The sequence below is a fragment of the Ammospiza nelsoni genome, chromosome 8, assembly GCF_027579445.1.
Source record: "Ammospiza nelsoni isolate bAmmNel1 chromosome 8, bAmmNel1.pri, whole genome shotgun sequence".
Classification (NCBI taxonomy): domain Eukaryota; kingdom Metazoa; phylum Chordata; class Aves; order Passeriformes; family Passerellidae; genus Ammospiza; species Ammospiza nelsoni.
In genome coordinates this window covers 5,666,877-5,691,612 of record NC_080640.1, presented here as the reverse complement: position 1 = coordinate 5,691,612, position 24,736 = coordinate 5,666,877, and the positions used below count along the sequence as shown (strand labels likewise).

The 24,736-nt window shown below is 45.5% G+C and overlaps 1 protein-coding gene across 1 annotated transcript in view; it reads left to right on the top strand.

Annotated features, from left to right (window-relative positions):
- Nucleotides 1-304: 304 nt before the first annotated feature.
- GRK5 (G protein-coupled receptor kinase 5) overlaps nucleotides 305-24,736 on the top strand; it is a 33,507-nt gene continuing 9,075 nt past the window's right edge. Inside the window, exons 1-9 of the mRNA XM_059476839.1 lie at nucleotides 305-395; nucleotides 3,289-3,385; nucleotides 5,496-5,559; nucleotides 6,100-6,240; nucleotides 7,600-7,790; nucleotides 12,106-12,143; nucleotides 12,954-13,043; nucleotides 14,332-14,540; nucleotides 22,894-23,031. Coding sequence (XP_059332822.1) covers nucleotides 305-395; nucleotides 3,289-3,385; nucleotides 5,496-5,559; nucleotides 6,100-6,240; nucleotides 7,600-7,790; nucleotides 12,106-12,143; nucleotides 12,954-13,043; nucleotides 14,332-14,540; nucleotides 22,894-23,031 — 1,059 coding nt within the window. The remainder of the gene's footprint in view (nucleotides 396-3,288; nucleotides 3,386-5,495; nucleotides 5,560-6,099; nucleotides 6,241-7,599; nucleotides 7,791-12,105; nucleotides 12,144-12,953; nucleotides 13,044-14,331; nucleotides 14,541-22,893; nucleotides 23,032-24,736) is intronic.

The window sequence follows — 24,736 nt, the reverse complement described above, 5'->3', positions numbered from 1 at the left end:
GTTCAAAGAATTGGCAAGGAGCGGGTCCTGCATATTCATGAGGCTGGGCAAGGAGGTGAAAGCACCGGAGAAGGCAGAAAAGCAATGTGAGGATAGAGTGGAATGTGGAGCGAGTTGCCACGGTATCCTATTTTACTGCTCTTTGACGTAAAGCTCCTTTGCTTTTACACAACCGCTGGAATTGAATGGAAGCAGCTCGGGGGGGCATAAATAATGAATGTGCCTCTCACACGTTGGGAGAGCAGAACCTGCACCTCACCGGGGATTTAATGTGCCCCTCTCTTCTCTCCCCAGTCTCCAGCCTATGTTCCTGAAGTCAGTCAAGAACTTATCCAGCAGACAGAGGAGAAACTGGAAAACAGCCCCTGCAAGGAGCTGTTCTCTCCCTGTACAAAGTAAGTATATCACACACACCCCAAGATGCCAGGGCTGCAGCCAGCAGCTCGTGGGGAATGAATGTGGCAGGTAGGGAATGTGACATTCCAGCCTGAACCTGAGGCTCACATCTCTGCTCACACTCCTTGAGGCAGAGCTGACAAGCGGTGAAGTCATTTCATCTGAACAAAATGTAATAAATATTTCCATGCCATTATATAGCATGCACACAGGCACTTACTGTTTCAGGTATTTGACAGAGTGTTCCAGCCAAGTAAGCCAGCCGTGGATTTCATGCTGTGTGAAAAGAGCTACAATGATAATGTATCCAAAGAAAACATCTCTGTTTCAAAGTGAATAAAAATTAAGTGGCTATACAGTCCATTTAGACAGAGGAATGTGCAAACTTGCTCTGCATGGCTTTTCCAGAAAATCTTCACCAGGAGAACGGGGCTTTTTTAATTCTTTCTGTCTGCCCGTGGCGTTCAAACCAACGTGCATTATTTCCCCCTTTGTCTGGGAAAAGGCTTATCAGTTTCTGCAGCCATTTGCGCCATTATGTGCTAAAGCTCCAGGTATGCAATCTGCCTTTGCAAACCCTGCCCTGAGTGCATCCACACCAGTAGATCATAAACCAATAAAAATATGAAAAGGAGGGCTCGTGGCACGCAGGCCCGTGCGGTTCCTGGCTGAGCGCGGTTTGTTTTCCCTGGGTGATGTAATGGGGATTTGTAAAATTTGCTCCGCTGTCATTCATTGTTTTGACTCATTTCATTGACCTTTTCTGGTTCCAGTTATTCTTTGAGCTGGTAGGAGCTGTGGGTTATTTCTGGCCTTCCCTTGTAGGACCGGCAGTTTCCCTGCATGGTGTTCTGTAGAGATGCTCTGTGCCTCGCACCAGTTGTGGGTGCCAGTCCCAGTGACAAAGGCAGAGCTGTGCTCCACACAAACCCCCCTGGTGCCTGTTTCCAGCTCCCAAATGGGTTTGAAAGCTGACAGTTCCCTCTAAAATGCACTTTGTTGTTGCCAAAGAGGGGAACTAAAAAGGAAACAATTGCTGAAAGGCAGCTGCTATTGTTCTTTTAAAATACGTGCAGCTTTTAATTAACTGAATGAAAAGGGCGAGCATTGGGCACCACTTAATGCAGGCTCCTTCCTTCATCCCATCCTGAAACTGAGAAATGAGCCAGGTTTGGGACCTTGTTAATAAATATGCTGATCATCTCACACGGACTAAAATGAGGTCAAAAGGAAGTTTTTAAAAATTGCTGTTGGTATTTACTGGTGCTGAATGATGTTAATTTTGGAAGGGTTCACAGTCAGACCAGGAAAGGGAGGCATACATACAAATATAAAGCCTGCTGTCCTGGAGGAGCAGGGATGGGATGAGTTCCATTCACTTCTTCATAGATAAAAATCAGTCTGCAAGAAAAGTGCATGGATGTAGCTTCCGCTTTTAGCTTTAATATTTTGACTGTCTGCTCCTGCCCTCCTCCAACATCACCTAGAAATCTGATGTCGAATTTGGACATTTGTTAAAGTAAATTAAGACTTACTTTTAATTTCATTTTGTAGTCTTAAATCCATTAAGGGAAACTCTTATGATCTGTATCCAGTCAAAGCTAATGAAGACAGCAACAATTTGACTTGTGCATTCTGAACATGTGCAATTACCTACCTTCACCAAATTGATGGTGCAAGAATTACAAAAAATAATAACATTGTAACAGTTAAGAAATCCCAAAAAGACTAGCTCATGAACAGGGAGGAACTGAACTGAGGAGACACATTACTCATGGTGACTTGTTTGCTCTGAGAACTGCCTCAGGGTAAGACATGGACTATCCATCCCCAGACTAGGCAGTCATTCAGAGAGGATTTCCTCCTTCCAGCAAGATCTGGAAATGTGTCCCTATGCCTTTAGACACAGACACAAATGTGTCTGTGTACACCCAGACAGAAATGCTCATTTCTTTGGGCGCTTTTCACCCAAACCCAACTTGTGTCCTGCCAGTGCTGCCAGCAGAGGTGGCTGCAGGAGCCCCAGTAAGCAAAGCAAGAACCAGCACCAGCATGTTTAACATTGTTAAACAACCTGACCCCCTTCATTTTAGACAACTCCCAGCTCAGCCCATGTTTTCTTAGTTCCAAGCCCTTGGCCTTTCTGATGGGATGCCTGATGCTCTCTGGCTCTTTGCTGCCTGCCTCAAGCAACAGACTTTCTTCTCACATTTGCAGACTTACCCTTTTATTCCTTTATTCCTTCCATTAAGCAAAAGTTTCTATCCACTGCCTGAGCCCCAAAATTCTTTTCTTGATCCAGAAGCAAATCCACATCCCTGTTCAGACTTTTCTTTCCTCTGTTTTACTCTACAAAGCACATAGCTGTTAGGAAATCCCCTTTGACTTTAGTCACATGTACTCTTCTTCTATATAGCATGAATTGAAACTGATCTTTTTGCTCAAAATGATGCCTCAGATGGTCTCTCTTTGATAGAAATGGGCTTCAGCCAGAAGTTTTCTATCCAGATGTAAACATCCCTCAAAGTTTAGGAACTCAATTCCTGAGGATGTTGTTTCAGTTTACTAACAGAAGCAAAGACATTCACTCTGTGGTGGCTAACAACCTCTGTAAAAGTCCTTTAAAGTCAGTGGGAGTTGCCCTGATAATTTTCAGCAAGCATCACCAGTATTCAGTTTGTGTGAGGCCTCCTGTTATGAAATACATCGAGCACATCACTTTGTTTCTATGTTGAAACAGTGAGCAAAATAAAGTACAAAATAAAGTGCAAAATAAAGTAGAAGTAACATAATCCTACTGTAAAAGAACTCTGGACTTTTCTCCTCTTGTTTTATTTCTCTTTTGCTCAAAGTTCAGGATTATAAAATGCTTATATATCCTTTTCATCTGAGATAGATCTGTCCTTGACCACCTCAGTGGGGAACCATTCCAAGAGTACCTAAACAGCATGTACTTCGACAGGTTCCTCCAGTGGAAGTGGCTGGAAAGGTAAGTGTCACAACACTTTTTTGAATAAAAATAAATTAAAATGTTTGTTTTTACTTTCCATGCAAAGTCTGTCGAATATGCTCAAAATCTGACACTTGAGATAATGTTTGCTTCTACAGCTCAAGTGTTGGACCATTTAATGGGCTTAGGTACATTAAACATATTAGGTATGATTAATGTATGTTCAGCAACTTCAGCTGTCTTTCTGTTTAGCTGCCCTCTGAATGTGGTGACTTTTTGTCTGGACCAGTTGTCACTGTTATTAAATCACTCCAAAGAGAGGGAAAATGCGGCGTACAGGTCCTCTCGCCGTATTTATTGGCTGGACATTCCTGAGCACATTTAATAACCAGGCAGCCTTGGTGGGTATTAATTTGCAAGGAGAGTGCCTTTCCCCTGTCAGGGGGTGCTGCACAGACGGTCACTGCTGGGTGACAGTGACCTTGGGCAGGGAGAAGCCCCATTTTGCACAAATGGCATTAATTACGGCGGCTGAGCCAGGGCCGGATCCGTGAGCGCTGTGTGGCAGCAGGATGCCTCCAGATCACAGGAGCTGTGCCAGTTCCTCTCCCTGGAAAGCTGCAGAGCTGCTGCTCTGGAGGGGTGGGCACAGGGAAGAGCCATTTCATGCCAAGACATGCTCCACATGCCATCTTCACTGAGCCCAGCATTTACTCTTCCACTTCAATTAAAAAAACATCAGGTGATTCATCTCTAGCCAGGCTATTTCCTATCTGTTTTCACATTAGGGATAAGGAATTTTCTGCAATGCTTTGAGGATTTTTTTTTTTTCCATTCCCCCAACAAGTGTGACAAGCTGTTGGATATGCCTGGCTTAAGAAGCTGGGAGAATTGTTTTTGGGATTAGCAAAGAGATGTTAGTAGCATGGAGTGATCAACAGCTCCAAAGGAGCAGTCACAGGGTCCATTTATTCCAGGGACATTGCTGAACATGTAGCTATCAATACTAATTGATGCTTTTAACCCCAAAAGCATTTGCAGCAGCCTCATGGAATACTGAAAAAACCATCTTTTCCTCTTCTAGTTTTTTAGTGTCTGCATACTATTGTCCCCTTAGTTTGGAAAACAATAAAGGGCATTAATGAAAGGATTCAGTTCAGCATTTATTCTTCATTGTCATCGACCTCATCATCCCTGTGGTGGGAACAGCCACGTCCCTGTGCTCCCTCTGCCGGCTGGCTGCCTGCCAGAGGGGAGCAGGAGTGTTCATATCCACTGCTGGGATCCCTGTAAAACCTTGGTGCTGGAAACAAAACGGGATCTCCCTGAACCTGGAATTCTTCTTCTGTCGTGTTGTAAAACTTCTACAGTAGCAAAGTAAAGGTTTGGTGTAGAGTTGGAGCAGTTCTGGTGGAGCAGATTTTGTGGGAAGCCTGGGAGGTTGTGTAGGGATCCTATCAAGTGATGTCAAGGGAGCACTCTGCCCTCAAAGACGGACTTATTTAACCTTAATTTTGCTCTGGATCCCTTCTTGCCCTTGATGCTCCCCCAGGAAGCAGGTAGCCCAGAGGGAACGCACTGGCTTGGATCTCGTCTTCCTGCTCTCCCAGCCTGCAAATCCTCCTGCTCCCAGGATTGTTTCTGCCTTTCATTCATATGAGCTTCATGTTTTGTTTAACACAACAGAAGTGTTTTCTGGTGGTTTGAATTTTGGATCTCTTTTTCGCATCTTGCTGGCCAAGCAAAGCAATGTGTTAGCCACCCTATGTGTCATGGGAATTAATATCTCACTGGAAGATCTCAGGCTTCCTCTTTGTTTAACAAAGGCCAAAGCTGTATAATGGAGATTCAGAACCCTTCTTGGTCCTAAGATGCTAGCAGAAATTATACTGATGACTCACTAATGTGTTGTATTTTATTACAGCTTAATATGTTGGAATTGAAAAGTTCAAGCCATACATAGTATTGAAGTAATGTAATTATGTAATTATATATTATATTATATAATACGATTACCTTGAAATAATGGGATTATATAATATTTATCTATTTTGCTTTTCAAAAGTATGCTCTGAAATAAATAAATCACAAAGAGTGCATTAAACATAGTGTGGTGGGGGGTTTATTTATTTATTTCCTTTTCTTCCAGGCAACCAGTAACAAAAAACACGTTTAGGCAGTACAGGGTGCTGGGGAAAGGCGGCTTTGGGGAGGTGAGTAATTCTGAAATTTTCTGTTAAGAGTGTTTCTTACTTTTTGTTTCTTACTTTTCAGACAGTGCAGGTACAGGAGCCTGATGTGACAGAGGCTGATTTACATTAATTGCTGACAGTTCTACTTAACCCCTCGTGACACCATAATCTCAAAGGGACACTTTGGAGAGTTATTTTGTGTTCAGCTGTTGCGTTCACAGCGGAATTGGGGTCACACCCTTGTTTGTATTTTCCTGGTGTGTGGAGGTGGCAGCAGAGGCAGGGGAGGTGCAGACTTGAGAGATTAAACTCTGCACAGACAAAAGGAGGTGGGAGAGGAAGCAGACAGAGGAAAGTGAAATAATTAAACCAATATTCCACAGCAGGTTTGGAAACAGTAGTTTATCCCCCAGCTGCCCCCGCCTAGGCCTGGCTCACTGAGCCTCCATCTCTGGCCTTAAAAGGACTGATCCAGAGGAGATGTGAGGAGGGAAGAGCAGCCCAGACACAGCTGGGTTTGCTTTGCATCACCCACAATTGTTGTGCTCTGTTTGTTCGCAGGTCTGCGCCTGCCAAGTGCGAGCCACGGGGAAGATGTACGCCTGCAAGAGGTTGGAGAAGAAGAGGATCAAGAAGAGGAAAGGCGAATCCATGGCGCTCAACGAGAAGCAGATTTTAGAGAAAGTCAATAGTCAGTTTGTAGTGAGTATTGTTTGAGCTCCGTGGTTCCCTGCTCACCTGCTCTGGTTGAACCCAGTGCTGTTGTTGTTATCTTATTGTATTTCATATTTCTGGAGTCCCATCTTAAAGTCCATACCTTCTTGCTGGTCCTATTATGCAGCTCCTCTCTGCAGCACAGTTCCTCATGGCTTCCACAGGGGCTCATCCTGGGCTCTTGGCCCACCCCTTTTATCCCAGTTGCCTTCACAAGCTACAGCTGCTGCCCAACTAAGGACTTTGCAGCTGTAGCTCATTTAGAATAGCTGGGACCCACTTATCCAACACATAGATCTTACAGGGACTCTCTCCACACAGTGCCTCCTCCATCTCCTGCTCCTGGAGAGGTGCCAGGAGCTGAATCCCTTTGCTTTGCACCCTAGTCCTGCTCTGGGTACCTTTGCAGAGTCTCATTTCAGTCTCTGGTCCGTGAGAAGTGCAGCAGCCAAGGGGCCTGTGCCTGCCATGGGAGCAGGATCTGTTTCACAGCCTTGGCTTGCATCAGGATGAGCTGCTCTTATCCAGTGTGATCACCTGAATTCCCAGGCTCTGGAAAAGAGAGGTGCTTGGAGGAGACTGAAGGAGATTCAGCCCAAACAGATCAGATGAGACTGGCTTGCAGAAGCATCTGAGCAGTGAGGTGGAGCTGCTTGGCCTGATGCAGGGCTCTCCTGAGTCACACCAGCTCTTGTGCCTCCTTTAAAGCTTCCCTTAGATTTAGAAAAAGAAAAAAGGTGTTATCTCAGCACCTGTCATGTTCTTTATGCTTATTTCAGGGAACAGTGTGTATACAACAGATGCAAGGTGTTTGCTTAGTGTTTAGTTGCCTCTGACAGAGGATGGCACGTATTTAAAAGTGATGGGTAGATTTTGGCTGGTCTGATTTTTCCTTGTGCACCCACCAGAGCCCCCAGGGATGATGCTGGCCTTCACATCTCTGTGATTGTCCATTTGATTGCCCCAGGACTGGGACATCTGGGCCTTCCAGAGAACTCACTGAGATGCAAAACAGTGCAGCAGGAGGTGTAGATTCCCTTGATTACTAAGATTTCTCATACATGGGAAAATATGCCTGGAATTAGTATGTTTGCCCAGCCTCTGAAGCCATCTGAGCCTTGAGGGTTTCTGGTCCACAAATAAATCTGTAGAATCCTAACATCTGATTTTTCCGTACTTTTAAAATACGTGCTTACCATTGTAAGAAAGCCCATACCAAAGTCAATCAATGTATTTTTTTTTCATTTTCTGGGGAAAATCTTTAATGAAAATCTTTAATGAAGAGCTAGCACTTCCTTCTTAGCAGCCATCTGAACTGTCACAACTGTGCTGCAAATGTTTTTCTAGGTCAATTTAGCCTATGCCTATGAAACAAAGGACGCACTGTGTTTAGTTCTGACCATAATGAATGGAGGTGACCTGAAGTTTCATATCTACAACATGGGAAACCCAGGCTTTGAGGAGGAAAGAGCTTTGTTTTATGCAGCAGAGATTCTTTGTGGCTTGGAAGACCTTCACAGAGAAAACACTGTGTACAGGTAAGCACTCTCTAGAGTCTCAGGGTGTCTTTTCTGGGTAGGAAAGAATTGTCTGCTTCCTCCCTTCTTATTGTGGTGCTGCACAGCTGAGATGCCCGAGTGCTTTGGCTGAAATTTTGCAGAGCCCTGTATAAATACAGCATGATACAATAATCATGGAAGGAAGCAGTTGCTTCCCTAAATACATCCTGTCTAAATCATCCAGAACTAGCACAAAGCTCCCCAAACCCTACCTCAGTGTGCACTGGGCTACAGAAGAAAATGATGGAAGTTCCTTTAAAGGGATTTCATTTAGGAATTGAGTTCTTAGTTGGGATGAAATGGAGATCATTCCATCCAAGCCTCTATTTTAATGAGTTAGATTATTTTGCAGGAGGGGCTGCAGCACGTCAGGTGTGGGAGAACTTCTGTTGCAGAGGGCACGCAAGAGGGTGTCTGAGACAGAGGGCATGGATCTCCCCTGGTGTGCGTGTGATTAGCTGGATGGGATCCTGGTGATCCTGGCGTGCCAGCCATGGAAGGGGGCCCATTCCCAGGCACACCACAGAGGCATCCTGCTGGCAGCATCCCACCCTCCCTGGGTGCAGCCAGCGGGCACAGCGCTGCCCGGCGCTGCCGCTTCCAGGAGGGCACATCCCAAGTTCTCAGCTTCCACTTTGGCTCCCAGCTCTACACAAGCACTTTTCCAGGGCAGGCTGGAAAAGCAAGCAGATTGCAGACAGAGTTCTTGTGACTCCACGAGGATTTATTTTTTTTAATCAACAGCCACTGTAGTTGTAAACAACAGTTCTTGTTTGTCTTCATCATCCCCGCTTGTGAAATCATCATTGCTGGCATTCACAGCAGAAGAGGGCCTCTAAATTGATGAAAGAACTTCCAAGGACAATGATTAATAGACAATAAGATGCTATTTTTAAAAGCCAAGCCACACTTTAAATCATTTTATATGCCTGGGTGTAATACATATGATGCATGCACTTGTATGCATGGAAAATGCAATATTGTTCCTTGGAAACCTCTAAGAAACTGACACTTGGTTGCCTTGCATCTTGCTAGCTGGCACACAGAGGGCAGACAGATAACATGCTGATTTAGTTGGTGCTCACCCAAGAAGGAAGTTTTTTCTTTCCCCAGGGAACAAAATGGTACTAAATGTCTAACGTCAATTGAAAAATCAAATCATAAGTGAAGCGTCTGGCTTCCTTTTCCCTTAGAAAACCTCCTACCACACATTCAAACATTTTAGGAGGTAGTGTAGTGTTTCACAATCATATTTTAGTGAAAAAAATGACTGGTTCATTCATAACACGGCTCGTAAAATGCCATACTAATTCCATTTTCTAATAGAACAAATCAGATCTGGCCACATAAAATAGTGCGTGGCTCTGAGAGAAATGGCACCTACTTCCTTAAGCAGGAGTTTTCATGCTACTCTTAAAAGAGCTGCTACTTTACACCTCAGATGGCACATTCATTTTGGTGATGAATGATACTACATCCTTGTAGGTGACATTTTCTAGCAGTATGTCAGGAGCATCTGCAGAGACCCCTCATTTGTAACAGCGCAGCGTGTTGTGGGACCCGTGAGAAGTGCTATATAGGTCAATAAAAAATAGCAGCTAAATGCCACTGCCTTCTCAAGGCGAATAATTCATCACAAAACACTTCTTCTTCAGACTTAATTTCATTTTCTTTAAACAAAATGCTCCTGAGTAAATCACAGCTTTGGAAAATGCATCCCCATCTCCTGGGCCGCTGCTGACGCACGCTGCAGACGTGACCTGGGAGAACAACCAGGCTCAGAGTCAGATTCATCTCATTCAGAATTCCCTTGTCAAACATGACACTTGTGCTACATCTCTCAACTGCAGCATGTTAGTAAAGGTCAATGGGTTGGTTGTTCATGGAAAGCAAATGTAAAAAGCTGCTGGTTCTACTAAAATTATTTATGTATATATATATGTAATTCATTTTTATTCATTTAAAGTTCATAATTTATATTATGTATTTAGATTTTTATTTTATAATTTTTATATATATGTATATGTATATAACTTTTTTTTGTTTCTAGAAATATTTTTTATGTATGTAATTTTTTTTCATTTGTACTGTAGCAATGCCTGGAAGCTCTGAGCTCACATTGTCCCAGGCATTGCACAAGTACATGGTAAAGCCTTGTCCAAAGTGATTAATTGAGTTGTTTAGGCTGTCCTGCACAGCCAAACAATTGCCTTTTGAGCGTGGGCACAGTGCCAGCAGTTTATGTTTCAGTGTGTTTGGGCAAGGCTAATTTACAAATGGGAAGCTGAGCCTTTGGGAAGTAGCTTTATGTGTCAGTGTGTCCACCAGGGAGTTTTATTCCTCCTGGACTTTTTTCAGTCATGAACCCTTGGAAGTGCTGGCCATGCAAAGGAAGCCAGCCTTGATCCTGAGGAACCAGAATCCTGAAAACAGGAATGACAGCTGATGCCTGGGAGGGGAGGAAAGCTTCCTCTACTTGCCCTGAATCACAGAGGACCCTAAGAACTGAACTGATGTTCTCAGAGTCCTTCTGGAGTCTCCCATTTTCTCATTCAAAGACAACAATTTCCCAAGTTGCACATAAGATTCTTATCACTGCCCCCAGTTGCAGTTTTATGTGGGACTAATAACTGCTGAGCAGAAGATGAAATAACTGATGAAGGCTGAGTTCTTCAAGGAAATGATTCTTACAGGATTTAGAACCTATTTTCAAAAATAAATAGACAATGCCCTTGACTGTGCTGCTCCAGCATTGGAAACCTTCTGCTGAGTGGCAGGGAGAGCCACAGTGGTATGTTAAACAAAGTCACAGCTTCTCCTCAATATTCAGAAATATGCCCTTCACATATTTCAGCATTGTTTGTTTGAAAAGCAGGCTTGGTACCACTGAGCACTGGGTGAGGTTTATCTGGGAGGTCAGGAAGGTCTGAAGCAAGCAAGGAGAGGAGATTACTCACAGCGCTCTGTGTTCTTGCTTGAAATCATAAATAAAAACAAGGCAAGTTTCAAAATTCCAACTTAGGCATTGTCAAAACTATAAAGTACCCGTCTTCATGCACAGGAAAATTCATGATACTGGAGTGGTGCAGCTGGAGAGGTGGGGTGGGCTCTGTGCTCTGCCCTGTGCCCTGGTGTGAGGATTTCTCTTTGCTCTTTGCACAGAAATTACTCTTTTCTGGGAAGTTACCAGAACCAAGCTGGTTCACAGATGCAAGGCAGCCTTACACTGACACACTGACAAAAAAGAAGAGGCCAAGCAGGGCTTGGATTTGCTGAGCACTGTCTTTAGATAAAAGCCAGGGCATGGTGTGGTGAATTGAAGCAATGCTGTTTTTCCTGCCTCACCCAGCTGCTGGTGCCTCATTCAGGCTGAGGCCAGCACAGCCCAGTCCTGGGCACTGCTGGGACACTCCCAGCCCAGCATGTCCATGTCCCCCTCTGACACCTCTGTCCCACCTCTTGGGCTGGCTTCAGTCCCCTCTGCACGAGCAGCATGAGAAGGAGCCTGCCTGGCTCCCACCTCAAACTTTTCAGACTGCCCAGGCTCTGCTAAATATATGAAAACTGAGATTATTTACTTCAGAAGTTTGTACCTTGCCCAGATTGGGGGGTTTTTTTTTGTTTGTTTTCTTTTTCTCAGGAACAGTAAAAGGCACATCTTTGACATCAGATTGACCACCTTGCCCATTTTCATGGCATTGCTCCAAACCACAGAGGCACTAGAGTTTCACTAATGCTTGTAAGAATAATCTTAATCTGGGCACAGCATTCCCCCCTCTGCCCCGCGTTTTCCAAACTCAACAAAACTATTGCACATGTGTGCACGTGCATGGACACACATTCACACATTCAGTCTGGCTCAGATGCCAGACATAGAAAACTAGAGCCCAGCAGATTGCTATTTCCATTTTCACATGTAAATAAGGGATTTTAAAATCTATTTTTTTAACATAAGATTTTATAACAGAAAATGTTAGAGAGATTTTACAGCACACAGGGCTATAGGGGTTCGTTTACAGGGCTTACAGGACTAGATGGATGAGTCCATTATAGGGTAGATTAGGAACTAAAAGCTTGGTTTGGTGAAAAATTACAACTCCAGTTTAGGAAAAGACATATGGTCTCAGTCTATCTGTGAAGTGACTTGTAAAAGGTTGTATTGGCTTCAGGAGTTCCTTGCTGTTTGAGTTGACACTCAATTAGTTTATTACAAGTAATAAATGCACCCACACAGTTGTATGGTTATGTTATCAAAACCAGCTTCATGCCCATAACTGCTATCTTTCATTTCCAGAGATCTGAAGCCAGAAAATATCCTGCTGGATGATTATGGTAAGTCTCGGAGCTTTACAGAGATGCTTTCACAGTAAAGTAGATTAAGTTAGTTTCAGGATATATATTGCACAAAGACAAATAATGCTCTGAAGTGATTAAGAGGCTCAGCATACACTGATATTCCTGTCTAGGGGTGGCTGAGCTGCTGGAGCTCTGCACAGATGGAGGGAGGCAGCCGTGCCCTCAGCAGGGGCTGTTCTCCAGAGCTCCGCATTGCTGGGGCTCTCTGCCTTCCCTCGCTGCTTTTCCATCCTTGTTGCAAGGCTGGTGCAACACAAAGGGAGCTCTAATTTCTAAATCTGTGCTTCCCTCTCCATTTTTGAAAGTGCTTTCCCCCTCTGCTGAGCCAAGTCTGGTTTCATGCAAACCCAGGTACCCGTTCATTGCTGGAGGCAGCGATAATCGAATCTCCTGCTGACTTGCAGGCCAGATGTGGCCTCCTCAGCCATCACAGAGTTACAGATTGTGTCAGCCCATCCATCCTCTGTGATCAGTTCAAGATACTTCCCCACAGCATGCTTCTCTCTGCCTTTTTTCATTGGTTGTAAAATACCTGATGCAATTCACTGCAGTCCACAGCCTTACTGTTAGCATTTATTTCACTGTGTTGTAGTGCCCTTAATAATTCCTCTTTTCCCAATCAATGGAACTGCTCCAATTCAGTGATTCAGAACACTCTTTTCCTAAAATGTTTGAGCAGTAAATTGCAGGAGTCGTTTAGCAATGACCACAGTTGTGTGTTTTGGACTAATTTGGGTCATCTTATTATATCTGCTTTGTGTTGTTTTGTTTCTTTTTTCCTTCCAGGCCATATTAGAATATCTGATTTGGGTCTAGCTGTCAAAATCCCCGAGGGTGAATCAATCCGTGGAAGAGTAGGAACAGTAGGGTATATGGGTAAGTCTTCCACAGCTCATCTTTTTAAAAATTTACCAAGGTTACTTCAGTTTTAGAGATATTTCTGCCGAGAAAGCTTAAGAAAAAGAATAAAAAGTATTCACATTCAGCTGGGTCCAGTTTCATGCAGCAACTCCTACAGAAATCCTGATAGTGAAAATCAGAAGAGGGTGAAAGGCTGGACCTCTACAGCTCTCAGTGAGGCTGGTCTATAAACTTAAATCAGCAAAGAAAATTGAAAGGGGAGACAGCAACTGGGATTCTAGTGATTTTATTGTAGATTTATCTTAGGAGGGTTATGTGCCAAAATAAAGGTTTCTTTCTAGTTGTTGCTTTGTATAGGAGTTAGAATGTATTTGCATGGTTATGATAAAAGGGGTAAGTCAGACCTATGGTCATCTTGACCAGCGTCAGCTTGAGCTTTCCTCTATGTGCAAAGGAGGATCTGTTTAAAAGACAAGTAGAGATTTCTACATTGGTAAAAAAAAAAACCTCAAAAACTACACTCCCTTATTTAACTAGATCTGTTTTCTAAACTCAATGCAATTATTTTCATGCATTCTCTGGGTGGGCATATTTTCTTGGAGTAAAAATTGCTTATGCTTATTTGACTGAATAGAAACTAGCTGATGTGAGCCACTGTTACAACATATGGAGACTTTAATGAAAGCAAGCAAATCAGTTGTCATGTCTAAATTTTGTTATCCCAGTGTAAGTTTGCGTGCACACCAAGGCTCTGTGCTTGTGAGCACGTGGGGATGTGCGTTTGTACCCCTGCATGGAGGTGAGGGTGCCTGCAAGACAGTGACTCTCTGCCCAAAAGCATTGTCTGTGGTTGCAACACAAAATTAATGGATTGGAGTTTCTTTAAAGGGGAAAAATAAAAGCTATGAATTGACCAAAGAGACAGAATTTGCTTTTGAAGAAATGTCACAGCTGTTTACAGGATGTGTGTTTGCATTTCCTTTCTTCCCTAAGTGGAGAAATCTGGAGGAACTCTTAAAATTTGGTCTCTGCTTAATATTTAGACCCAACTTCTTTCGTGATTTTTTATTTTAATTGGACTGAGTTGGTAGAGAAGTCAGAAGACAGCATGCACAAGGCATGTAGCATGTAGAGTGAACACCAAGGCATGAAGCATGCTGCATTTCAGAAGGTATTTCTGTATTTTACCCACCATTCTCTGTGCATGTGTATTCAGTCACCAAAATGAAACTTTGATGCATTTAAATGCTGTGCCTGTGTAAACACCAAGCATTTCCACAAGGCATCTCACTCTCCTTCACAGCTCCAGAGGTGCTGAACAACCAGAGATACACACTCAGCCCTGACTACTGGGGGTTAGGCTGCCTCATTTATGAAATGATTGCTGGGCAATCGCCGTTCCGTGGGAGGAAAGAGAAGGTGAAGAGGGAAGAAGTGGACAGAAGAGTGCTGGAGACAGAGGAGGTGTACTCCCATAAGTTCTCTGAGGAGGCCAAGTCCATCTGTAAAATGGTAAGGGGCTGGAAGGCTCAGTGGGGCAGCTTCACTAAGCAGCTATGTCTGACACGGTCTGAGCAGTAACAGGGGGCCATGGAGGGGCTGCAGAAACAGGGACTAATCAAGCTCATCTGTGGATGGGATGACTGCACTCTCTATTCATTCAGACTCTGTTTATTTGGGCTTGTTTCTCCGTGAGATTCATCTCGGTCATCCCGAGCCCTCTCCAGAGTTTTATGGCCGAGGGAGCGGTATCTATTCTCATGAGACTTTGAATGTTAGTTTGCAGTCAAGAATGCATCTCTGTCTTTTATAAACTTGTAGAAAAAAAGAAAAAGGACTCGATGATGCAAGAATCTGATTGTCTCCTGCAAGGAACTGCAAACCCCACGCTTCCATTGTCTTTGGTGAGAGCTGGGGGTAAGCAGGACAAAGATTATGCAATGAAATTATTGTGACACTCAAATGTTGTTCCAGCCCATCTCACTAACTTTGTTAGCAGCTTTTCCCCGGGGGTGTCAGGGTATCCAGCTTTTCTTAATACTGTTGAGCTGTTCTTCAAAATGTTTTCTCACTCCTTCAGCTGGGAGTCATTTTCCTAGCACAATAGCCATGTCTGACAATGGAAATCCTCAATCCCTCTGAGAAATCTCAAAGCTGCGTCTGAATTCATCAATGTCTTGTTGACATCCATCTTTAGAAGGCTGAATTGTAATTTGGAAAAGGATGTGGCCTTTTTCTGGGTGTTGTTTGCTAAGGAGTGAAGTCTTCTTTGGAGACAATGACCTATCTGTGTTTGCTGGTGGAGGGAGAACGAAGGAAAGGTCAACAAATAGGTAGGGAGGGTTTCACCAATGCCTTGTGCAACAGGCAGGCAAAGAGCAGATCCACAACACTGGCTGACTGGCTGCAAGAAGAGACACTGAAGTCTCCTTGCAAAATAATAATGGTAGCACTGCCAAGAGTCATGCCTGGAAGTCATTAACTCACAGTGCACCGAGTCATTCCTGAATCCTCGGGGTGGTGTTTAACTGACATCACTCTTGAGAGATGCTCTGGACCCTTCACTGCCCTTAATTGGTGATGCAGAGCCCCCAGTGAAGCTGGCATGGAGCACCTGGGGCAGCCAGGGGCTCTCACAGGGCATCCCATGGGCTCTCACTGACCATCCCATGGGCTCTCACACACCATCCCATGGGCTCTCACACACCATCCCATGGGCTCTCACTGACCATCCCATGGGCTCTCACACACCATCCCATGGGCTCTCACAGACCATCCCATGGGCTCTCACTGACCATCCCATGGGCTCTCACACACCATCCCATGGGCTCTCACTGACCATCCCATGGGCTCTCACACACCATCCCATGGGCTCTCACAGGGCATCCCATGGGCTCTCACTGACCATCCCATGGGCTCTCACTGACCATCCCATGGGCTCTCACACACCATCCCATGGGCTCTCACACACCATCCCATGGGCTCTCACACACCATCCCATGGGCTCTCACAGACCATCCCATGGGTTCTCACACACCATCCCATGTGCCCCAACTGCCCTCTCTCCCCAGGCAGCATCTCAGCTCTCACCAGGTGAGCAGCAGAGTCTGCTGGAGTGGCAGGGAATTTCTGTGTGTGTCCTGCTGTTAATCTGAAATGGAAATGTGAGGCAAAAAATTTACCTTGCTGCTTGAGGCATAGAATCAGGATAGCTTGGGTTGAAAGGGACCTTTAAAGATCACATAGTTCAACCTCCCTTTTCTGGCTGGCATACCTGTAGAACCCTTCTTGTTACTCTTTATTTCCCTTGCATAACAGAAATGAACATACACTTCGAACATAACCATGAGAACTTAAAGCTGGGAAGAATTAAATGTGGCATTGATGGGATAGTGCTGTGGATGACCTCCCACACTCCCAGGGCAGCAGACAGGCATGACACTGTGGTGGTCATTTTCATCTTCCAGCCATGGAGACTCTGGTTTCAGGGAGTCGGGACCTCAGGAGATCATCTAGCTCTTCCTCTTGCCTCAGGGAAGCTTGGACTATATATAAATTATTCCTGAAAACTTGATCACTGCAGCTTCCCTGTCCAATCATGTGACATGTTTATTGAGGTGGTTTGTGCAAACTATTAATAGATCCAATGATAAGCTTTCCTTTTCTGAGCATTAGCATCTTGAGGCAGGAAGAGTCTGAGTCCTGGTACTGAGTGTGATGGCCTTTGTGGTTTCCCATCCAAAAGTAATTTATTTTATCAAGTGATGTTTTTTATTTTTAAATCCATTATTCAAATTCATGTTTTCTCCATTTCTTTTTGCTTTTTATAATGAAGGCCAGAACTTTGTTGCTTTCCATCAGCATCTTAACAAGGAAACAAAAGAGTCATAAAGTACCCATCATGTCTGCAAAATTAAGCAAAAAGTTGCAAGACATAAATGAAACTTGAGCCTTCTTGAAGATCCAGCACAAAAGGCTTTCCCATGGTGGACTCTTCAGGGCAGGAGTGAGGAAATGTTTCCCACCATGTTGCCCAGCCTTCTCTTCAGAGCTTTCTCCATGAGCTAATAGCATCACCACCAGGAAATACATTGTCTTTGTTCATTTACTCATAGGAAAACCCTCTGGTGTCACCCCACGTCAGCCTGCCCCTCCTGGATGTTTGTGCCCTTTTGCATTTTTGCAGGCACATATCATAGCTCCCATTAATCATCATCCATCCCATATTTCCATGTTTCATTTTGTAAGTAATTTCCCATAAATCAGACCTCATTTTGGACTGAAACAGAGATGAATAACAAATAATTAGGAACAGGGGCAGCTGGCTTTCTGGGAAGCTCCCCAACCCATAGTTCCCATATAACATAGCTGCTCCTGGTGTGTTTTTTCTGTGAAAAAATCCAGTCTTTCTAGGAAATGCTCCGTGTTTGTTGTGGTTATGCCTCGTACTCCATGATGTACATGCCTGTTTTCCCTGACAAGTGCAGTCATGCATCCCGAGATGTGACTTGAAGTGCATTCAAGTCAGCAGTGTTGGATGGGCCCTCATTGCTGCGCTGCTCTGTCACTCTGTCAGGGCCCTGCTCGTCTGCATTTCCCACAGAATTGCCTTCCCTGGTGCCTTTTATCCCTGCAGCTCCCATTTTACCCTGCACAAGGGGTCTCTGGTGGGATGGTGTAAAGGAGACAGGGCCAAACTCTTGGTTGGGTGTCCTGCAACAGGACAGGAAGCAAGGGAAACAAACTGGGGCACAGGAGCTGTTCTGTTCCCTCTGAACATTAGGACACATTTTTCCATCCTGAGGGTAACCAAATAGTGGAACAGGTTGCCCAGAGAGGCTGTGCAGTCTCCACACTTGGAAATATCCAAAGCCCAACCAGGCAAGGTCTGGAACAACCTGCTCTAGGAACCTCTGCTTTGAACTAGGACACGCACTAGAGGGGTTGGACTAGACCATGTCCAGATGTGGCTTCCAGCCTCAGCTGTTCCATGTTTCTGATCTCCATTCCCTTTTCAAAGTGTCACCCCAACCAACTAAAATATAACAGGTTCTGTTTTCCTTAAAAGCAATTTTTTCCTGTTCCTCACTTACCATCAGGAGCTCTGTCAGCATACAGCTCCTCCTGCCTGCTGCCATCCCTCCTTTCTGCTTTCATCCCATGGAAATCAGCATTATGACACCTTAAAGTTTAGCAGTGCCCAAGAATAACTTCTCTTTCATCTCTCTGCTCTCATTTAGTAATTGACCAAAGTATTGCCTTTCTGTTCTCTAAAAATTGCTTAAAATAAAATGTTTACTTCAGTGTCAGGGCTGAACTTTACCTAGGTGATTCCTCAAACTGCTTGATCAGCTGAGTCAGTGGAAGTGGTTTTAGCCTTCCCCTTGTCTCCTTTCATGAGTGGCAATTTTTTGTTTTCCTTGCTCCTATAATTTTAGGACTAACATCTTAGAACTTGGAATTATTTATTACATGGTATGGTCTGGAGATGAACTGACTGATCACATGAAGATAAAACAGTGCTTTGGGGACTTTTGGCTTTTTTTAGCAGTCTTCACAACAGTTGTTTCTTTTTGTAAAGGAAGCAAAACAAAGTCATGGAAAAAAGTCTCAGACATTGCAGAGTTTGAATCCCCAGTGGGGATCAAATGAGTGACATGAAAGTATCAGAGAGCTCTTTGTATCAAGATCTTGATGGAACTTTACTGCTGCTACTCAAGACTCTCTTTGAAAGTCCTGTTCTAGTCATGGTCTGCCCATGAACTCTGCAGACTAAATCCTAAATGTCCAGTGTCAGCTGGAGCCTTTTTTACCAGAGCTCACAGCTCTGCTCTTTGGCATTAGCTTCATGCGTGGTTGGGTGGCCCAGGCCATCTCCCGATTTGAAACTGTGAATTATCTGCAGGCTCTACTGTAGAATTACATTTAAATTACATTTGATGGGGTCCCTTGCACTGCTGTCCCAGGAGGGCTTGTCATCAGCCTGATGGAGTTGCTTTTGTTCTGCTCCCTATTCACATTAAACAAACCCTTTGAAGCTGAATTAAACAAAAGTGTAGAGATGACTTATAACATACTGTTGTTATCTCCATTTTCTTTTCCATGTCACATTCCCAAATGGGATGCATATTTCAGGCTCTTGAATGGATTTATTATTGCAGAAAGCTTCTGGGGCAGGAAATGGTGAAAGACTAATAATTCCTTGGTGAAAGGAAGGATTCTCCCTTCTGGAAAATATTCTAGTCCATGCTATGTCTTGATATCTGCAACAGAAGCCAGGAAGAGTGGCTGGTTTCACCTGTTGCCATCTCTGGAGCTGGCTCCATCTACAGCTTTTCAAGTTCCATTTATTTCTAGCATTTTTCTCCATTGTGACTCTCCTGGGACTCTTAGGAGACTGCAGCTCCCCTGCAGCAGGGTTTTGCAGGAGAATCCTCTCCTCTCCCTGTTCTTTCAGCCCCAGCCTATTCCCAGTGGCCTGTTCCCTTTTGTGTCTTCCAGCCAGCAGTGGCCAAGCCACCCACAACCAACTGCATTCATGCTCCAGAAACTTCCTTCTTGCATCTGAAGTTACTGAATACTCCCTTGTTTGTCATGGAGGAACCCAGGAATCCCCAGGCAGCTTTTTCTGTCCTCAGCTCCCCTTTTCTCTGACTGCACACTCCAAACATCCTACAGCCTGACAAGGGCAAATTCACACATCAGCCTGGTCTCCCCACTGAGCCCAGAATCCAGACTGCAGAGATGGGAAATAACCCCCTTTCATCCCTTCAGAGCTGACCTGAGGGCAGAGACTGCAGAGCTCTCCTGTATCATCTCCAGGAAGGTCCAAATCCATCCCTTCCTTCTGCCACTTGCTCCTCAGCTGTTCCTCAAAGGTCCAAGGTATCATTTCTAAAAGTATTCCAGAGCCATGGGTACTAAAAATGATCTTTCTGCTTTCAGATTCTTCCTTACATCTGTCAGGAAAGTCCTATTGACACGAGAATAAAAGACTAAAAGAATTTTTGATTTCTTTGCCCAACCAGAATAGAATAAACCTGATTCTGATTGGAAATTCCAAAGCAATCATCTTCAATAGGCTAGAGCATAAAATTGTTGAGATTTTAAAAAACCAAAAAACTAAAACAACACAGAAACAACCCCAAAAAACTCCTCACAACAAAAATCCTAGTCTCAGGACCATGAGAACTCAAATCTAATGCACTTATTTGAAAGCAAAGCATCTCTCTTTCCTTCTAGCAGAGGAAGCAAAGTCCAGAGAAGTGCTCTGAGACAGATCTTTTGCAGTGAGTCAGATGGATGTGGTACAGTATCATGTGAATCTCTCTGTTCAGGGAATGACAGGGCATACAGATGTTTCCTCAAGTCTTTTTAAATTTATGGATCAGGCAGTTGTGATCTGTCAGCCCAGATGTCACCAGCTTGGCAGCATCACAGGCAAAGTGTGGGGAAGAAAGGGCTGTTGCTGTTTGGAAGCTGAACATCGCTGCTGTGGCCAGCAGCAGAGGAATGGCTTTAAACCCATTCCTCTGACCATTCAATCTCCTGTTATTGCTGCTGCTGGGGCAGAAAGACCTGAGCAGAAAATATGAAGGGACTTATGTCTACAAGCCCCTTCAGCACCATTTCTGGCCTGGCTGCTGCCTCTGCACCATGGGGCACACGGATTGCCAAAGCCATTTGCCATCTCAGGCTGGAATTGAGGTCCCCAGCAGCACAGAAACAGAACTGAGGTGGCTGTTGGAAGTCAGATCAGAAAACCACCAATGCCCAGGTGGTGAAAATGCCCAGTGGTAGCAAGGCCTGAAGAGCTGTGACACTGTAAACCCCTTACAGGGACAAGAAACCCCAGCTCCAGCCAGGCACCAGAGGAAAGAGCACAACATGACATTAGCAACAAACAATTTCCACGTTCCCTGTTGGTGAGACAAGGCAGCTGAGCTGGGCTGCTGCCTCGGTGGCTGAGGCAGAATGTGCTGGGGCACACAACCCTGAGCTGGGCACACAAACCCTGATCTGGGCACACAAACCCTGATCTGGGCACACAACCCTGAGCTGGGCACACAGCCCTTATCTAGGCACACAGCCCTGATCTGGGCACACAAACCCTGAGCTGGGCACACAACCCTGAGCTGGGCACACAGACCCTGATCTGGGCACACCATCAGCATCTCCAGGCAGCCTTGCCCCAGCGTGGAACCCGCCTGGCTCCCTCTCCTGCTCCTGCAGGGATGCACCCGAGAGCACGGGATCCTCCCCAGCCTTCCCAAATGTGTTGGCATCCCTTCACCCGCAGCTGGGACCGTCCCGGGGATCTCCCGGGATGCTCCCGGTGCCTGCCCGGGCTCAGAGAGCCCAACCCAGCCCTTGCCCCTGTCCCGCCTGCCGCCGAGCCCCGCCGGGCTTTGCTGATGCTCTCGGTGCCATCACCGAGCACAGCCCACCCGGGCAGGGCTGAGCGCTGCTTCTGGCCCGGCTGCGGGCCCATAACGCCGGGGCCAGCGGCGGAGGAGCGGCGGCAGCGCTGCCATCCCCCGGAGCAGCCCCGTCCCCGGGCAGCGCTCCCGCCGTGCCCCGTGTCCCGTCCCGGACAGCGCTCCCGCCGTGCCCCGTTCTCCGTTCCCCGTCCCGGGCAGCGCTCCCTGCCGTGCCCCGTTCTCCGTTCCCCGTCCCCGGGCGGCGCTCCCGCCGCTGCCCTTTCCTCTGCTGCCTCCCGGCGGCACCTCCCGAGCGGCTCAGCATCACCCAGGGAACGGCAGGAAGGTTTGTCTCGGAGGGATCCTTAATACTGTCCAGTCTAACCCTCTGCCATGGCAGGGACGCCTTCCACTGGAGCAGGGTGCTCCAAGCCCTGTCCAACCTGGAGTTGGGCACTTCCAGGGATCCAGGGCAGCCACAGCTTCTCTGGGCATCCTGTGCCAGGACTACATCGCCCTCAGGGAAGAATCTCTTCCTAATATCCTATCTAAACCTGCCATCCCTCATTTAAAGCCATTCCCCTTGTCTATTTGTGAGTTGCCCTTATCCAAGGTCCTTCTCCAGCTCTCTTGCACTGGAAGGTGCTATTGAGTCTCTCCTGTATATATATCATATTGTGTATATATCCCTGTTGAATCTCTGCTGGATATTTATCGCAGTGTTTCTGTTCATGGACTTGCTTGCCTGATAGAGCAAAGATGCTGAGTTCACTTTGGTGGGCACTGCTCCATTATGGGTACCCAGGAAACAGGCAGGACTTGCTGTAGCAGGTAGAGGTTGTGCACTGACCTTCTCTGAAAACAAACAAGGCAAAACTGAGGATAATTACTGAGCACTGGCTCCATGGATGGAACTCCCCATGACTGTAAAGGGGTGGTTCAGTGTGCCATGTGATGCTCTGGAATGTAGTGCAATGGGTGAGGGAAATACAATTTGGTATTTTTGGTTTTTCCTAAGCACCTGTTCTTTTGAGGGAAAATTATTCTTACAAATGTAAAAAAAGGCAAAACAAAAAGAACTGAGACAAAGAACATGGAACTTATGAATGTACATCTTTACATGTAAATAACATATAAGAAAGTAAAATCTTTATGTGTTACTAGGACATGTAGATCTCCTCTTGAAAGTGTTCACTGAAATCAGGCAAAAGAAACGGTCTCTATTTTGACTGTAAACACTTTACAGCAGGTGATTTTCTGAGGATTTCACCAGCATGTAGAACAGTGCAATCCTAATCCATTTAACTCCAGTTTTTAAGCAACAGCAGTTGCAACTCCCCTCTGTACATCCCTATGGGCACATTCAACAACAAGTGGAGATAAAAATATCTTTGTGGAGCTCTTGCTTTTCTGACAGCCTCCCCATTCCTGTTGGCACGTTTCAGCTCCTCACCAAAGACGTGAAGCAGCGGCTGGGATGTCAGGGGGAAGGGGCAGCAGAGGTGAAGAGACACCCCTTTTTCAAGAGCATGAATTTCAAGCGGTTAGAAGCAGGAATGCTGGATCCTCCCTTCGTGCCTGATGTAAGTACAACAGCAAGGACCCCCAGTGGCCTCTTTTAAGAGGTTTGTTTCTAAAATAGCTTCTCTCTCTCTCAGAGCTGTCATCGCTCTCTGCACAGGGAGCTACCCCAGGAAGGTGTGATGAGTGGTGGAGCTGGAGTGGGGAGGCTGGGAGGAAGAGGAGAGAGGGCTCTGTGGGCATGGGGATTTAATCTGGGGCTTGATCCATTCCCACTCCTTTTACCACAGCATTCCTGTATGGCACTGGAGGCACTGAGAACCCTTATCCATGGCATTACTGTGAAAATAAGTGTGCTCAGAACCAGGTGGTGCCTGGGACAATCAGCAGTGAAAGCCAAATGTGTGCATGCAGGTTTATAGAGGTGAAACCAGAAATGCAAAGTCCAGGGCTCTGTGGAGTTGGATCATCATGAGAAGAGTCATTTGCTGCAGAGATCCGAGCCAGGCTCAGCATCAAGTGTCACCTCAAGCAGAGAAGGTGACTTGGACCTTAGAGAGCATTTGAATCTCTCTTTCTCTCTCATTTTGGGGCACAGAACCCAACACTGAGTCCTTGCCCAGATTTACACACCAGGCTCACACATACTGAAAGGCTTTGTTGCACTGGCAACAACAAAACTTTTTCTACCCTTTTGTGGTATGGGTTTCTAGCCCAGTGCGCAGAGTTATCTGATTATTTCCCTCCTGCAGGGCTCTCTTTCTGGCTGGAGCTTCTATCCTTAAAGTCCCCATATGGTTCTAAGTAAACACTGCCATTTTAACATATTAAAGAAAGTAACATCTTGGCAGCTCCCATTCCCCTTGCTGCAGGCTCAACCAAACCAAAGTGGTTTGAACGCTACAAAAGTTTACTTTAGTTGCTCTGGTTTTGCTTTACATTTTACTATGCAGCCTAGTTATTCCTGCCAATTAGCCCGTGGTGTTACGACCTGCTTTAGTGGGAAGAAATAAGAGACAAGCTACTATTTCTTTCTGATGTAGAAAATTATAAAATTCTGGGCTCAAATTTGAGATCCGCCAGAGTGCATAAAAACCGTGGCACGTAAGGCCTAGAAGGCACCTCTTAGGGACATATTTGCAAAAGCAAAGGCACATAAATTTTTATGGCTCTTTATTGGGAGCTCGAGAGCTGCCCCTAATTTAATTTATTTGGCACTTCATCCATAGATCTCCCAGTCTTCACTGAAGTCAGCTGAATCACCCAAAGCTATATAGCCAATGGCAGAAGTTGTTATCCAAACCATGTCTCTCCATCCTCTCTTACAAAAATTGGATTGCATCTGTCAGGAATGCAGAGGGATACAGCCTCCAGCAAACAGGACTTCTGTCAGGAATTAGGTCAATTTGTTTGGTCACAGTGCTGAGAACCAGATCAATAAAGTGCTGCACATCCTGGCTGTGCAGTCCTGCTAGCAGGGACAGACAGCAGGATTCCACATGGGCTGGGGTCCAGGCTGGTCCCACAAGTGATCCCTGCACACCAAAGGTTGGGAGATCCCTGGGCACACACACTGCCTGTGACAGGCAGCCACTGATGGATTTTCTGCTCCCTGGGGCTGACTGCTGAAATAGAGAGCTGAAAGTTCCATCACTGCAGAGAGCTTTGTCTCTGTCATCCCAGAAAACTGAGTGGTTCAAAAAGGCAAAGCCATTTGACTGTTCCTTTGAAGAAATGCAGCCGAGTTAAAAGAGTTAATAGAGGTAA